This window comes from Arvicola amphibius, chromosome 10, assembly GCF_903992535.2.
Source record: "Arvicola amphibius chromosome 10, mArvAmp1.2, whole genome shotgun sequence".
NCBI classification, from domain to species: Eukaryota; Metazoa; Chordata; class Mammalia; order Rodentia; family Cricetidae; genus Arvicola; species Arvicola amphibius.
In genome coordinates this window covers 72,775,421-72,790,420 of record NC_052056.1, presented here as the reverse complement: position 1 = coordinate 72,790,420, position 15,000 = coordinate 72,775,421, and the positions used below count along the sequence as shown (strand labels likewise).

Here is a 15,000-nt window from a genome sequence, read left to right as displayed (position 1 = left end):
AGGGGCGGTGCGAGCAGGTGCGCGCGCAGCAGGCCGGCAGTGGTGGTAGAGATGGAGGAGGGTGGACGAGACAAGACGCCGGTGCAGTCCCAACAACCCTCAGCAACGGCTCCCGCTGGCGCGGACGAGAAGTCTAGCGGCAAGGAGAGACGGGATGCCGGGGACAAAGACAAAGAGCAGGAGCTGGTGAGGCGCAGCTTCGGGAGCCCGGGGAGGAGGCCTTGGGCTGAGTCACTGCTCTGCCTTGAAGGCCTCGGGCCCGACTCTCTACGAACCACCGCACCCGGGAGACACAGAATGGGGAGATCCTGCCCTGATGCCCCCCTCATTACGCACTGCCAGCCCCTGCGGCCCTCACCACCACTTCGTGGGTCTTCGCCGTAATTTTGTAGAACGGCCTTCAAGGAGAGCCTGCCTGGCTAGACTGCCTTTTCAGCAGGGTTGTTTGACATCCCACTCCCGTTTCTTGTCCATCTAGCCCCTCCTGAGGCTACATTCACATTCTCCACCTGTCCCGAGGTGAATGGGAGGGGAATGTGGTTAGGGTTCTTTGGTTTAATAAGCTTCTTCCCCCAACCGTTCAGTCTGAGGAGGACAAACAACTTCAAGATGAACTGGAGATGCTCGTGGAGCGACTCGGGGTGAGTCCGGATTGGACCTGAGAGGGGAATGTATTCGGGTGTTTCCCATTTGTTTGCTCTATTTCATTTGGAGGCAACAACTAGACATCGCATGTAAGATAGCATGCTAATTCGCAGGCAAAGAGTTACAAAGGTTGTTTGAATGAGGTCTTGCGTCTCGGGCAATTTGCAGGAGTTGAGGGAGCAGTTATGTCTTTGAGCAAAGCATTGGTTAATTATGTCTGGCTTATGATGTGGAGGAATGTGGCTCCTTTTGGTCTGAACCCAGTCGTCCTCTTATCAGGAAAAGGATACATCCCTGTACCGACCAGCTCTGGAGGAACTGAGAAGACAAATCCGTTCTTCTACAACTTCCATGACTTCAGTACCCAAGCCTCTCAAATTTTTGCGCCCACACTATGGCAAACTGAAGGAAATCTATGAGAACATGGCCCCTGGGGAGAATAAGGTAATTGAGAATATGGTGGGAGCCTGTCCAGTTGAAGAAGAATTCCTTTTTTTTTTTTTTTTTTTTTTTTTTTGAGACAGGGTTTCTGTGTAGCTCTGGCTATTCTGGAACTCACTCCATAAACCAGGCTGACCTCAAACTCAGACTCACTGTGCCACCTAGACTGAGTTTGACTCTGGCATTCCTCCTTTTGCCTTAGGCTCTGGAGTGCTGGTATTAGAGGCCTAGATCAGCATGATGCCTGACTTTCTTTCTTTTTTTCTTTCTTGCTTGCTTGCTTTCTTGCTTTTGTTACTATTTATTTTATTTTATGTGTGTGGGTGTTTTGCCTGCGTGTCTGGCAATATGTGCATTCAGTGACTGCAGAATCCAGAAGAGGATGTCAGATCCCTGAGTTACAGGCAGTGTTGAGCTGCCATGTGGGTGCTGGGAATAGAACTAGGGTCCTATGGAAGAACAACTGGTGCTCTTAACTTCTGAGCCCTCTCTCCAGCCCTAGAAGTTTTTAATTTGAGTAGATTATTGAGTAGTCTCCTAATGAGCTTGTTTTTGTCCTTGACCTCCTACATCTATCATAAAGCAGTAGTTACTTGATTGAAATAGATCATGGATTTCCCCCCACCCACCAAGACAGGGTTTTTCTGTGTAGCCATAGCTGACCTGGAACTCACTCTGTAGACCAGAATGACCTCAAACTCAGAGATCAGTCTGCCTCTACTTTCTTTTTTTTTTTTGTTTTGTTTTGTTTTGTTTTGTTTTTTGTTTTTCGAGACAGGGTTTCCCTGTAGTTTCTAGAGCCTGTCCTGGAACTAGATCTTGTAGACCAGGCTGGTCTCGAACTCAGAGATCCACCTGCCTCTGCCTCCCGAGTGCTGGGATTAAAGGCGTGCGCCACCACCGCCCGGCTGCCTCTACTTTCTGAGTGCTGGGATTAAAGGCAAGCGCCATCATTGCCAGATGGAAAATTTTATTAAAGATGTATTTTTACTCTATGTGGATGAGTGTTCTGCCTGCCTATATGGTATATGTACTCTACCTGCATGTAGTGTCTGTACAGGCCAGAAGCAGGGAACAGATCCCCTGGAACTGGAGTTAGACTATTGTGAACCCTTGTGTGGGTGCTGGGAACTGAACTCAGGTCCTCTGCAAGAGCAGCGTATTTTCTTGACGGTTGAGCCAGTTCTCCAGACCCCTAGATGATGGGTCTTTTTTTTTTTTTTAAATAAACCCTTTTTTGTTGTGGTTGATTTTTTTCCAAGACAGGGCTTCTCTGTGTAACACTCCTGGCTGTCCTGGAACTCACTCTGTAGGCTGACCTCAAACTCAGAAATCTGCCAGCTTCTGCCTCCAGAGTGCTGGGATTAAAAGCGCTCACCACCACTGCCTGGCTTATTAAAACCTTTTAATAGTTTACTATTAAAATAAAAATTTCTGCTAGTTATGGTGGGTCCTTTTGATCCCAACCATTTAGCATCTCTTGAGTGAGACCAAACTGGGCTATGTAATGAGGGCCACTGTCTCCATAAATTCAAGTCTAGGAGCCTTTATCTTTCTCCAATTCCCTGTTGTTTATTGCCCTTCAGTTAGGTTGGCTTCAGAGGGAGCTAACAACACCAACAGAAAACACTTTAGGATTTCTCTGAGGCTTAGCTTAGATCTCATGGAAATTTTCAGTAGAGACACTAAGATATAGTGAATTTTATTGTTGAATTTTGGGGACAGTGATCTTGATTCTGTAATGTCACATACTGTTTTCCTTGGACTGCTGGCTTTGACCTTAAAAGATTGGTTTCCTTGCAGTGTTTTGCTGCTGACATCATCTCTGTTTTGGCCATGACCATGAGTGGTGAGCGTGAATGCCTCAAGTATCGGCTAGTGGGTTCCCAGGAGGAATTGGCATCGTGGGGTCACGAGTATGTCAGGTAAGATATTTTCTTCTTGGTAGTGTGAAGGGACTTGGAGGCATAATTCTGTTGGTTTGGGGAAATATCAATGTATTGAATTCCCCAGACACTGAGTTCCTTGACTTCCAGGGACCTGCTTCCCTAATAATTGTGTGTGTCCTAGACATCTTGCAGGAGAAGTGGCCAAGGAGTGGCAAGAGCTGGATGATGCAGAGAAAGCACAACGGGAGCCATTGCTTACTTTGGTGAAGGAAATTGTCCCCTACAATATGGCTCATAATGCAGAGCATGAGGCTTGTGACCTGCTCATGGAAATTGAGCAGGTAGATATGCTGGAAAAGGACATAGATGAGAATGCATACTCAAAGGTCTGCCTGTATCTTACCAGGTAAGTGAGCATGACAGAGGAGGGTAGCAGGCCTGCCTTCTTCAGCACGAGTTTATTCCTGTTCTCCCGGAGTGATCTTAGAGTCACCTTAGGCTATAGTTACTTGGTGACGCCATGAATTTCTTGAGGACAGAAACTTTGTGTGTCTCCTTGGTGTCTTAGAACATAGTACACTGCTTTGTATATAGTAGGCATTGAGCATGTATTTGGGTAAAGGAATTAGATAAATTAAGTGAAAGACACTTTCTGAAATTTTATTATATTTGCTTTTGTAGTTGTGTGAATTACGTACCAGAACCTGAGAACTCTGCCCTACTGCGTTGTGCTTTGGGTGTGTTCCGAAAATTTAGCCGTTTCCCTGAAGCTCTGAGATTGGCATTGATGCTCAATGACATGGAGCTGGTAGAAGACATTTTCACCTCCTGCAAGGATGTGTATGTAGAGAAGTTGGTAAAGGAATAGATAAGTGTGTGTGTAAAAATCAGAGACTTGACAGTTTGTGGGGAGAGCATGAGATGATTTTCTGTCCCATAGTAGGTGGGATGAGCAGGTGTGGTGGCTCTCCCCACAGGGTGGTACAGAAGCAGATGGCATTCATGCTGGGTCGGCATGGAGTATTCCTGGAGCTGAGTGAAGACGTAGAGGAGTATGAAGACCTCACAGAGATCATGTCCAACGTACAGCTCAATAGCAACTTCTTGGCCTTAGCTCGGGAGGTGAGAGTCTGCTCTTACCTGTCATTACACCTCCTAAATACCTTTCACTAGACTCCTGGTTAAAGTTGCTATTCAGTTGGATAGCAGGAGGGACAGATTGGGGATTACTGGGAAGGCAGTTATGACCCTCTGGCTTCTCTTTAGCTGGACATCATGGAGCCCAAGGTGCCTGATGACATCTACAAAACCCACCTAGAGAATAACAGTGAGTAGCTCTGTGTGGGGCTTGAGGGACTATTACTTGTTTCTGTTATATTGGGAATAACGTCTTGGCTAACCCACTTATAAAGAACTTCAAATTCCCTTGAACTTTGTGTCCAGGCCACTGATGGAGATGTAGACTAAGGGACTAACTTAATCAGACTGAATCTGGGCTGTGGTAGTGAATGCATTTGATCCCAGCACTTGGGAGAGATAGAGGCAAGCAAATCTCTGAGTTCAAGGCCAGCCTGCTGTACAGAGCAAATTCCAGTTCAGCCAGGGCTACTCAGAGAAATCCTGTCTCGAAAAGACAAAACAAAACAACAATAACAACAACAACAAAAAATTGAGGACTGCCTACCAAACTGTTCCTTTCAGGTCCTATGCTAAACTGCCTCTCCTTTCTCCCCTTGTACAGGGTTCGGTGGCAGTGGCTCTCAGGTGGATTCTGCCCGGATGAACCTGGCCTCCTCTTTTGTGAATGGCTTTGTGAATGCAGCCTTTGGTCAAGATAAACTGCTGACTGATGATGGCAACAAATGGCTGTACAAGAACAAGGACCACGGTATAATTTTCTCTTTTTGTCATGCAGTCAAGTGTTAACTAAGAAGAACCCACAGCAGTTTCTAGGGTAGCTGTTTCTTTGGGTACACCCTTCTAAAGCTGATGCTTTTCCTTGTCATAGGGATGTTAAGTGCTGCTGCGTCCCTTGGCATGATTCTGCTGTGGGATGTGGATGGTGGCCTCACCCAGATTGACAAGTACCTGTACTCCTCTGAGGACTATATCAAGGTTAGTCTGCTCAAAATTTATTCATTGGGGACTTTTTCTTCTCATGTCCTAGTGCCTCCTTTTTATTGATGAGGTGTTCTATATCTGGGAAGAGACACCATGACCAAGATTAACTTACAAAGAATGTATTTTAGCTGGGTGGTAGTGGTACATGCCTTTAATCCCAGTACTCAGAAGGCAGAGGCAGGCAAGGCAGATCTCTGTGAGTTCGAGACCAGTCTTTTCTACAGAATAGATTTCAGGACAGCCAAGGCTACACGGAGAAACCCTGTCTCTAAAAACAAAACGAAACAAAAAACAAAGCAAACAAAAAAAAAGAATCGAAGAAAGTATTTAGTTGGGTGCTTGCTTATAGCTTCAGAGGGTCAGTCGATTACCGTCATTGTGGGAATATGACAGCAGGCAGGCAGGAACGGTGCTAGAGCAATAGCTGACAGCTTACATCTTATCCTTGGAGGCAGGAGAGATATTGGGCCTGTTCTGGGGTTTTGAGAACTCAAAGCCCACCCCTGGTGACACACCTCCTCCAACAAGGCCACATCTCCTAATCCTACCCAGAATAATTTCACCAACTAGGGACCAAGCATTCAAATATATGAGCCTCTGGGGACCAGTCTCAATTCAAACCACTACATGAGGCATGCCCCGTTTTTTACTTAAGGTAAGGTAGGTGCCACAGAGAGGTCATGCTGCACACTTTGTAGTTAAGAGGGAAGATACCCTAATAAAGCATGTGCTTGCTTTTTGCAGTCGGGAGCCCTCCTTGCCTGTGGTATCGTGAACTCTGGGGTCCGAAATGAGTGTGACCCTGCTCTGGCACTGCTTTCAGATTATGTTCTCCATAACAGCAATACCATGAGACTTGGTTCCATCTTTGGGTAAGGTTTCTTGCTGCTCTTCTCTTATCTATCTATCTATCTATCTATCTATCTATCTATCTATCTATCTAATAGATATCTGTCTACTTTTAAATTGTTACGTTTCTTAGGCACCTTCTCTTTCTGCTAGTGCTCAGCTTAATACTCTATAGAGAAAATATTGCTAAAGACTGCCATGTGCCATTGAACATCTGGCTCTTGGTGAATGTGTTGGTGACCAGTTGTCCCTGGGTATATGTTGGGAACTTTATCTCCTGATTTTGTAGACTAGGTTTGGCCTATGCTGGCTCCAATCGGGAAGACGTTCTAACACTACTGCTGCCCGTGATGGGAGATTCCAAGTCCAGCATGGAGGTGAGTAATTTTCTAGTGAAAAAGGTAAGGGAGGTGTGTTGGGGTTGGGAAACACCTCAGTACAATCTCTTAGAATTGCAATTTCAAGCTGTGTGTGATGGTGCACGTCTCTTATCTCAGTGCTTGGGAGATTGAGGCAGGAAAATTTCTGTGAGTTCCAGGCCAGCCTGGGCTACAGAATAAATTGTGTATCAAGTACCCTGTTACTCTTACCCCACCCCACCCCCACTCCCTCAAAAAATGGGGAAAAGGACAGACTGGAATTTAGAGCCCCAATGAAACTTGGTGTTATATATTGTACTGAGCCTCAGCCTCTGAAACCCCAGTCAAACCACGTAGTTATCAGGAAGAGAAACTATGAAGTTAAGGGTGGATGACTCTGCTGTCTTAACTCTCTGTTACTATAACAAAGTAACACGTTGTGGTAGAAGACCTGTGGTGGAACAAACTGTTTACTTTGGCAGTAAGTCAGGAAGCAGAGGAAGGACCCCGGGTCCTCCTTTCCCCTTAAATGTTTTCCTCACTATCCCTTCAAGGGAATAAATGATTTCAAAGACTTCCTGATGAGCCCCACTCCATAATTTCTACTACTTCTCAAGACCTTACACGCATAAGAGGTTCAGGCCTTGCATGTGGTTTGGAGAACATTCTAGATATAAGCCACAGCAGTGATTCTCACTTCTAGTCATTAGCTAACCTTAAATTTTCTTGCTTATGCAGAGTCATTTTAGTGATAAATATTGTATGATTGCCAATGATTTTAGAGTAAAAAAATTCAAGATCAAATCTTGCTGCTTGTACTTGCAAGCAGCAGATACTGGACAATTAACTCAGTCTCTTCAGGCTTCATTTTTTCCTATCACCTATCTTACGGAGTTGTAAGGACTAAGTGTATAGAGTATGCAAAACTAGGGCTGTTGGGATTCCAGGCAAGCCTGATGACATATGGTGGAAGGAGAGAACTGACTTGCAAATTGTTCTCTGACCTCACACATGTACTTTGTGTATGTGAATACTAAATAAGTAAATGTAATAAAATAGTATGCAAATGGCTTGGCACAGTGTCTGACATGTAAGTAAGTATTCACTGATTTTATAGAAATAATTACCCAGTATGGTTAGGAAGAATAGCTTACAGTAGACCAGAAGAATTGGGTTTTGAATAAAGATACATAAGCAAGCATTTTAGTAACTTATTGTGGTTGGGAATGGTGGTATATACCTTGAATCCAGCACATACAGGGAGACCTCTGAGTTTCCAGGATATTCTAGTCTACATAGTGAGTTCCTGTCTCAAACAAAGAAAAGGACATCTTACTGTGTATAATGCTGATTTTCTTATTTCTAGGTAGCGGGTGTGACGGCTCTAGCTTGTGGAATGATAGCTGTGGGATCCTGCAATGGGGATGTCACTTCCACCATCCTTCAGACCATCATGGAGAAATCGGAGACTGAGCTCAAGGATACCTATGCTCGTTGGCTTCCTCTTGGCCTGGGCCTTAATCACCTGGGTGAGGGAATGTTGATGTTATCAAGGGTCTGACAGTAATTAGACACAGTTGGAGGGTTTATGCATCAGACTAAGTGGGACACAAACCAGTGTCCTTGGACTCTCTGAATCTCCTCTAGGGAAGGGTGAAGCTATCGAGGCGATCCTGGCCGCACTGGAGGTCGTATCGGAGCCGTTCCGCAGCTTTGCGAACACTCTGGTGGATGTATGTGCCTACGCAGGTGTGTGCCTCAGTTTCTCAGCACCTCCACTTTTCTCTTGATCCTTTCTTCTCAGGTTGTTTCTCCTTTGTCTATCTTACTGCTCCATAGATTTTTTTTTTAAAGGCTTCTTGTATTTACAGAGTATACTTTTTCTTGCTGTCTTCTCATTTTTATCTCTTCACTCGCTGCCCCATTTAAGGCTCTGGGAATGTGCTGAAGGTGCAGCAGCTTCTCCACATCTGTAGTGAGCACTTTGACTCCAAGGACAAGGAGGAGGACAAGGACAAGAAGGAGAAGAAGGACAAGGACAAGAAGGAAGCCCCTGCTGACATGGGAGCACATCAGGTGTGGGACCAGCAGGCACTCTGAGAAAAGAGAAGCGTGGATAGGGGAGGTGGAGTGGAGTTAGCTTTGTTTTGGCCTCTGTTTTCTCCCCTAGGTACTGCCACGTGACAGACTAGCAGGACTGAGTTTTGTCCATGAAGGGCAAGGTGTTCCTTACAGCATAGCTCTTCCTAGATGAGCCATGGGTCAAGTTTGGTGACTTGGTTTTTGTTCCTGGAACTTACTGGGCTTTTGTGCCTCTGGAATTGCAGGGAGTAGCTGTTTTGGGGATTGCACTTATTGCTATGGGGGAAGAGATCGGTGCAGAGATGGCACTACGAACCTTTGGTCACTTGGTGAGTAGCACAGAGTACACTAGAATATGGTGTGTGCATGCATTACTTGGGATTAAACCCAAGGCCTTAAGCATACATGATGTCTGAGTCACCACCACGGCACACCTTATCCCTGGCTAATTCTAACTTTGGTGGTTTAGAGTTCCTTGGTGGAGATTGGTGGAGAAGCAAGTCCCTTTTGATCCATTAGCCTGTTTCTGTAATTGAACTTGGTTTGCCACACATATGTAAATGCCAAGAGGTGCCTAGACCTTGTCTAAGACAGGGTTTCTGTCTTTAGTCCGTGTTTTCCTGTGAAGAGACACCATGACCATGGCAACTCTTACAAAGGAAAGCATTTAAGTGGGTCTTGCTTACAGTTCCGAGGGTTAGTAGTCCATTATTAGCATGGTGGGAAGCATGGCAGCACAGGCAGACATGGTGTTAAACAGTGGTTCTCAACATTCCTAATGCTACAATCCTCATGTTATGGTAACCCCAGATATAAAAAATGATTTTTTGTTGCTACTTGTTAACTAATTTTGCCCACTGTTATGAAGTGTAATGTAAACATCTGTTTTTCAGTGGGCTTAGGTGACCCTGTGAAAGGGTCATTCAGCCTCATAGGGATTGCAGCCCACAGGTTGAGAACTTAGAGAATAGCTGAGAGTTCTACAACTGGATCCATAGGCAGCAGGCAGAGAGACTCTGGACCTGACTTGGGCTTTTGAAACTACAAATCCCACCCCCAGTGACACATTTCTTCCAACAAAGCCACACCTACTCTAACAAGGCCACACCTCCTAATCTGTCTACTATTGCCACTTCCTAATGACCAGCCACTCAAATATATGAGCCTATAAGGACCATTTCTGTTCAAACCATCACAGTCTCATACATTTCTCCTCTGAGTACACCAGGCTAGCTGGTCCAAGAGCTTCCAGAGCTGCTCTGTCTGCACACCTCTTCCTGATAACATTGGGTCTGTGGATGTCTGCACTGCTAGTCTGCCTTTTCTATTGGTCCTAGGCATTCAGCCTCAGGTCTTCGCGCAGACAGTTTTACTCACGGAGTTACCCTGTTCTCTGATACCGCTATTTTGTTTCTCTTCACCAGCTGAGGTATGGGGAGCCCACCCTCCGCCGTGCTGTGCCTTTAGCACTGGCACTAATCTCTGTTTCAAATCCTCGACTCAACATCCTGGATACTCTAAGCAAATTCTCTCATGATGCTGATCCAGAAGTTTCCTATAACTCCATTTTTGCCATGGGCATGGTGGGCAGTGGTAAGTACAGGAAAATCTTGAACAGACTGAAAGATTGAAGGTTCTTTTTGTAAGTTTTTGTAATACTTCCTTTTTCTAGGTACCAATAATGCTCGTCTGGCTGCAATGTTGCGCCAGTTAGCCCAGTATCATGCCAAGGACCCCAATAACCTCTTCATGGTGCGCTTGGCACAGGTAAAGAATAGGAGTCTTCTTTTTCTAGTGTGGCAGCAGCAGTACCTGTTCGGACGTGGACGGCCTGGGAGGGAAGGGAATATTTTTTTCTAAGCTTTGACTTCTCAATTTCTGTTTGTTTTGCAGGGTCTGACACATTTAGGGAAGGGCACACTGACCCTTTGCCCCTACCACAGTGATCGGCAGCTCATGAGTCAAGTAGCTGTGGCCGGTCTGCTCACTGTGCTTGTTTCCTTCTTGGATGTCCGAAACAGTGAGTTCCTGTTCCTGCTGCACATGTGCCTTGTGTCCTTAGCAGGGCCACCATGGCAGTCAGGATCAAGATGCCAAGTTAGCTCTGTTTTTCTAGGTTCATTGAGCTTGTGGGAGGCCTCCTGAGACTTTAACTTCTCACACGTATGATCTGACCCAAAAGATTTCAAGAGGAATCTGTGCCTAAGTGACTAGGAAAAGTGATTTTCAGGCTTAGGGATGTGAGCAAGGAAGGGTAGAAGCATCTTGGGCTAGGGATGTGGTGTAGCGTACAAAGAACAGAATTTTGTCTTAGTAGGTGAGTGGGTCAGGGCTGGGATAGATTCCTAAAGTTCAGGCCAGGCTTGCCCTAGTGTCTACAAGTCATTATTCTTTGTGCTTCCTTTCCTCAGTCATTCTAGGCAAATCACACTATGTATTATATGGGCTGGTGGCTGCCATGCAGCCCCGAATGCTGGTTACATTTGATGAGGAGCTGCGACCATTGCCAGTTTCTGTCCGTGTGGGTCAGGTGAGGAACTGGGTAGAAAAAGGAGGGCTCGGTATACCATAGAAGTTGGACAATATACGTACAATCCTTTTTGACGTGCTGGTGTGGACAGTGAGGGGAGTTGGGGATATTGTTTCTCTCCCTTCTGGAAATCCTTTATTTCAATTTTCTTATCCCACAGGCAGTGGATGTGGTGGGCCAGGCTGGAAAGCCTAAAACGATCACAGGGTTCCAGACACACACAACGCCAGTGTTGTTGGCCCATGGGGAACGGGCAGAATTGGCCACTGAGGAGTTTCTTCCTGTTACCCCCATTCTGGAAGGTTTTGTTATCCTCCGGAAGAACCCCAACTATGACCTTTAAGTGGCCACTAGAGACCCTGGGCTGTAACTGATTTTTAGGAGGCCATGCTGCCTGCTAGGGGTGGATACTGTTCCAGATCTTTGGGGAAATTGTTACCTCTTGTTGTTTTGTTACTAAGTAAGATAACTTTGTTGAATAAAGACCTTTATCCCCAAGGTCACTGTCTGTTTATTGGGTGTCATGACCTGGAGTTAGACCAGAGAGTGGAGAGGATATGAGAAAGCATTGTTCACAGTAACACCGAGCATAAAAGAAACTAAGTCCCTAAGAAGTTGATAGATTTGATGTATTTTTATTTTGTTTCCTATGTAGACAACACTTGCCTCAAACTCAAGGGAATTGCCCACCTTTGCATCCAAGTGCCGTCTTTTAATCTTTTAGTTTGGGTCTGCCTTCATCTCTGAGGATGCTAAGATTACAGACTGTACATTACCACATCCAACTTTAACGAATCTCCTAGAAGATCCATCTGTTTGTTTTTGTGTGTAAACTCTCACTGCCAGCCTTTAAAGGACTTAGTATTTTGTGCACTCCTCCCTTCAAGCCCATCTTTTTCTGTCTTTGGGCTAAAGGTGCCTGAGAATGCACAGCCCCACTCTTTTCTCTCTTGATGTGTGTGCCAAGAAGGATGTTTTTATCCCCTATGATTCGTTCTGTGTTCCTCTTAGAAGGCTGCTGCTTGAGTGATCTGGTCATGCTAGGATCTCTGGGCTGTTGTAGAAATTTGAAAGCTTGACTTTGACTGGCCAATTGGAGCCATAGGAAAAAGAGGTAGCCTCTTCCTGGGGAAGTTGTTACTATTGATAGGTAGCGTTCACCTGGTCCCCTGTGGATGTGTGTGTCTGGCCTGGCAGTGGTAGTAGCATATAGTCATAGGTAATGTTTACCTAGCACTTACCTTGAATTAATCTCCGAATAGTAGCTGGTACTAAATAGGTGCTATAAATGTTGGGAGAATAACTGTTGTTTGTTTCTGAGACTGCAGCAATTTCAGAGGGTGAGTATAGACCTATATCTTCCTGAGAGGTTGATAACTTGCTCACGGTCACATGAGAGGTAGAGACCAGGTTTGGGATCTGAAATATATCTAATGCCTTAGTCACTATGGTAATATGTCTCTGGGATTTGATGCTTAAGGCCCCCTTGGTTTTAAAACAAACAAAAAAAGCCTACCATTTTTAACTTTCTTTTTTTATGGTTTATTGGGGCAATAGTCCTGTCCTGGAATATAGACCAGGCTGGCCTTATACTCTCAGAGATCATCTGCTTGTCTCTCAAGTTCTGGTATTAAGGTGTGCACCATCATACTTGGCCTGATTTCTTTCTTTCTTTCTTTCTTTCTTTTTTTTTTTTAAAAAAACTATCATCTTTCATTTTACATACCAATCCCAGTTCCCTCTACCTTTCCCCCCATGCCACCCCTTCCACTCTTTGGAGAAGGTATGTAGGGGTGTTGTGTTTAGATGTGTGTAAAGTGGCCACAGAGGGCATCAGCTCTCCCAAGACTAGAGTTACAGATGGTTATGAGCTACCTTGTGGGTGCTGGGAATAAAACCCAGGACATCTGGAAGAGCAGCCAGTGCTTTTAACCACTGAGCCATCTCCCAGCCTCCCAGTAACTCAGGAGTATTCCAGTAACTTAGCTGGAGACGCAAAGTGACTTTAGGGCTCCATAGTCATCTTCCTCTCACTTGGCAGCTGTGTGAAATGTTTAACCTTGGATGTTAGCAAGCCTATTATTATTTTGCCCCTTCAATGTGACCACTGACTGAAAGAGCCTGTTATTGTCTAATAGTGATAAAATTAATTGCCTTACTTGGTTTCTAGATGTAGTGACAGTAAGGTAAGTGAGAGCACTTGGAGGCAGATACCAGCTTGGTTTGCATATTGAAACCTTGTCTTCAAAAAAAAAAAAAAAAAAAAAAAGTTTAATGTGGGCTAGTGATATGTCTGGTGGTAGAGTGCTTGCCTTGCATGCCCAGAGCCCTGGGTTTAATCCCCTGGATTGCATAAATTGGGTGAGGTAGTACATAGAAACAGTCATTCTTGGCTACATACTGAGTTTGAGATCAGCCTGAGCTATATGAGATCCTGTCTCAACAAAAACCAGGGCCAGCAAGGTGGTTCAGTAGGTAAAGGCACTTGCACCAAACCTGATGACCTGATCTTGATATGATATCTGGAGCTACGTGGTGGAAAGAGAACCAACTATTAGCAGTTGTCTGCTGACTGGCACATGTGCACGCACACACACAATAAATGTAATAAATTTTTTTTTTTCAGATTTTCAAGACAGGGTTTCTCTATAGCTTTGGAGTAATAAATCTTAAAACAAATGTAAATCAGGTGTTCTGGCTCACACCTGTAATCACAGCACTCAGAAAGCTATGGCATCAGATTTCCAAGGTGTCAAGGCGAGTCTGGTCTACAGAGTGAAATAGTGTCCCTACCCTCCCTGAATTATGCAGTGAAAAATCACATGAAAGCAATTATGGTATGTTTATGTTGTGATCAGTATTGTAGAGGAATGTGAACAGAGGTACTTGGTACCACTGAGATGGCCTAAAGCCAGAACCAGGTGCTACAGGCCTGTAACCTCAGCTACTTAGGAGTCTGATAGAAGGTTCACTGCTGGCCTGGGCTAGTTGAAATGATGAATTGAAAACTACCATGGACAATGTAGTGAGACCCTGTCTCAGAAAACAAAGAGGACTAGGGATATATACTCATGGAATGTTTGCCTTTGAATGCACAAGGCACTAGGTCCAGTGCCCAATAATGCCTCTCTTCCCACCTTCCAAAAAAGAAAGAAAGTGCATAAGTACCTGGATCAGGCAGGGGAGTCTGACTAGGAGAAAGATGGACATACAGAGGTAGAAAGTGGCTTGGAGTAGCAAAGGCAAACAGGAGGAAAGTTGTTTGTTTCCAGAGACCATATTTAATTTTGCTTGGCTAAGTATATAGAGTCCAGGGAAGGAAATTCAGGCTTAGGTCAGGTGGTAACAGCGCACACCTTTTGTCCCAGGACTTGGGAAGCAGAGGCGGGCAGTTCTGAGTTCAAGGCCACCCTGGTCTTCAGGGTGAGTTCCAGGACCGCCAGGGCTACACAGAGAAACCCGGTCTCAAAAAGCAAAACAAACAACCGTAACAAAAAAAGAAAGCAAAGAAAGTCAAGTTCAGGCCAGGTCTAAAAGCCGAGTTTTGCTAAGAGCTCTTCCTGAGGACTGTTTGAATGAAAGTGGGTAAGAGGATGTGTCTGGATGAAGCTCTGGGTGTCAGAGCCACTTGATGAGGAATAGGATATACAGTCAGAACTGGAGCAGTGGAAGTGGGAGGTGAAAGGGAGAAGGAAGTTTGGTGGGCTCTAAAATATTTTAGTTATGCTGGGCAGTGGTGGCACACGCCTTTAATCCAAGCACTTGGAAGGCAGAGGCAGGCAGATCTCTGTTAGTTTGAGGCCAGCCTGGTCTACAAAGTGAGTTCCAGGATTGGCTCCATAGTTACTGAGAAATGTGTCTTGAGAAAACAAAACAAAACAAAATTTAGTTATTACGAAGTTCCAGGGGCTGAACTCAGGTCTCCAGGTTTGCATGGGTAAGTATACACTGAGCCATCTCACCAGCCCTTGTTTTTGTTTTTAGGTAAGATCAGTAGGCCTTATTTTTTGTTAAAGGTTTATTTTATTTTTGTGTGTATGAGTGTTGCCTGCATGTATATATTTGTGCTATGTGCATGCTTCAT

General features: G+C 45.0%; 1 protein-coding gene across 1 annotated transcript; it reads left to right on the top strand.

Annotated features, from left to right (window-relative positions):
* Window positions 1–4: 4 nt before the first annotated feature.
* Psmd2 (proteasome 26S subunit ubiquitin receptor, non-ATPase 2) lies at window positions 5–11,414 on the top strand. Its single transcript, XM_038346381.2, has 21 exons — window positions 5–186; window positions 585–641; window positions 925–1,089; window positions 2,890–3,011; window positions 3,157–3,381; window positions 3,657–3,815; window positions 3,953–4,097; window positions 4,242–4,302; window positions 4,717–4,863; window positions 4,984–5,090; window positions 5,841–5,968; window positions 6,235–6,322; window positions 7,671–7,833; window positions 7,952–8,053; window positions 8,235–8,380; window positions 8,632–8,715; window positions 9,811–9,979; window positions 10,059–10,153; window positions 10,280–10,406; window positions 10,798–10,916; window positions 11,077–11,414. Exons 1-21 carry the CDS (start codon window positions 52–54, stop codon window positions 11,257–11,259), a joined length of 2,727 nt encoding a protein of 908 aa, XP_038202309.1. The 5' UTR covers window positions 5–51; the 3' UTR covers window positions 11,260–11,414.
* The last annotated feature ends 3,586 nt before the right edge of the window (window positions 11,415–15,000 follow it).

Coding starts and splice junctions, on each gene's coding strand:
- Psmd2 (XM_038346381.2), top strand. CDS start 52: ATGGAGGAGGGTGGACGAGACAAGACGCCGGTGCAGTCCCAACAACCC. Junction 5,091..5,840: donor CCTCTGAGGACTATATCAAG/GTTAGTCTGCTC, acceptor TGCTTTTTGCAG/TCGGGAGCCCTCCTTGCCTG. Junction 8,054..8,234: donor GGATGTATGTGCCTACGCAG/GTGTGTGCCTCA, acceptor GCCCCATTTAAG/GCTCTGGGAATGTGCTGAAG.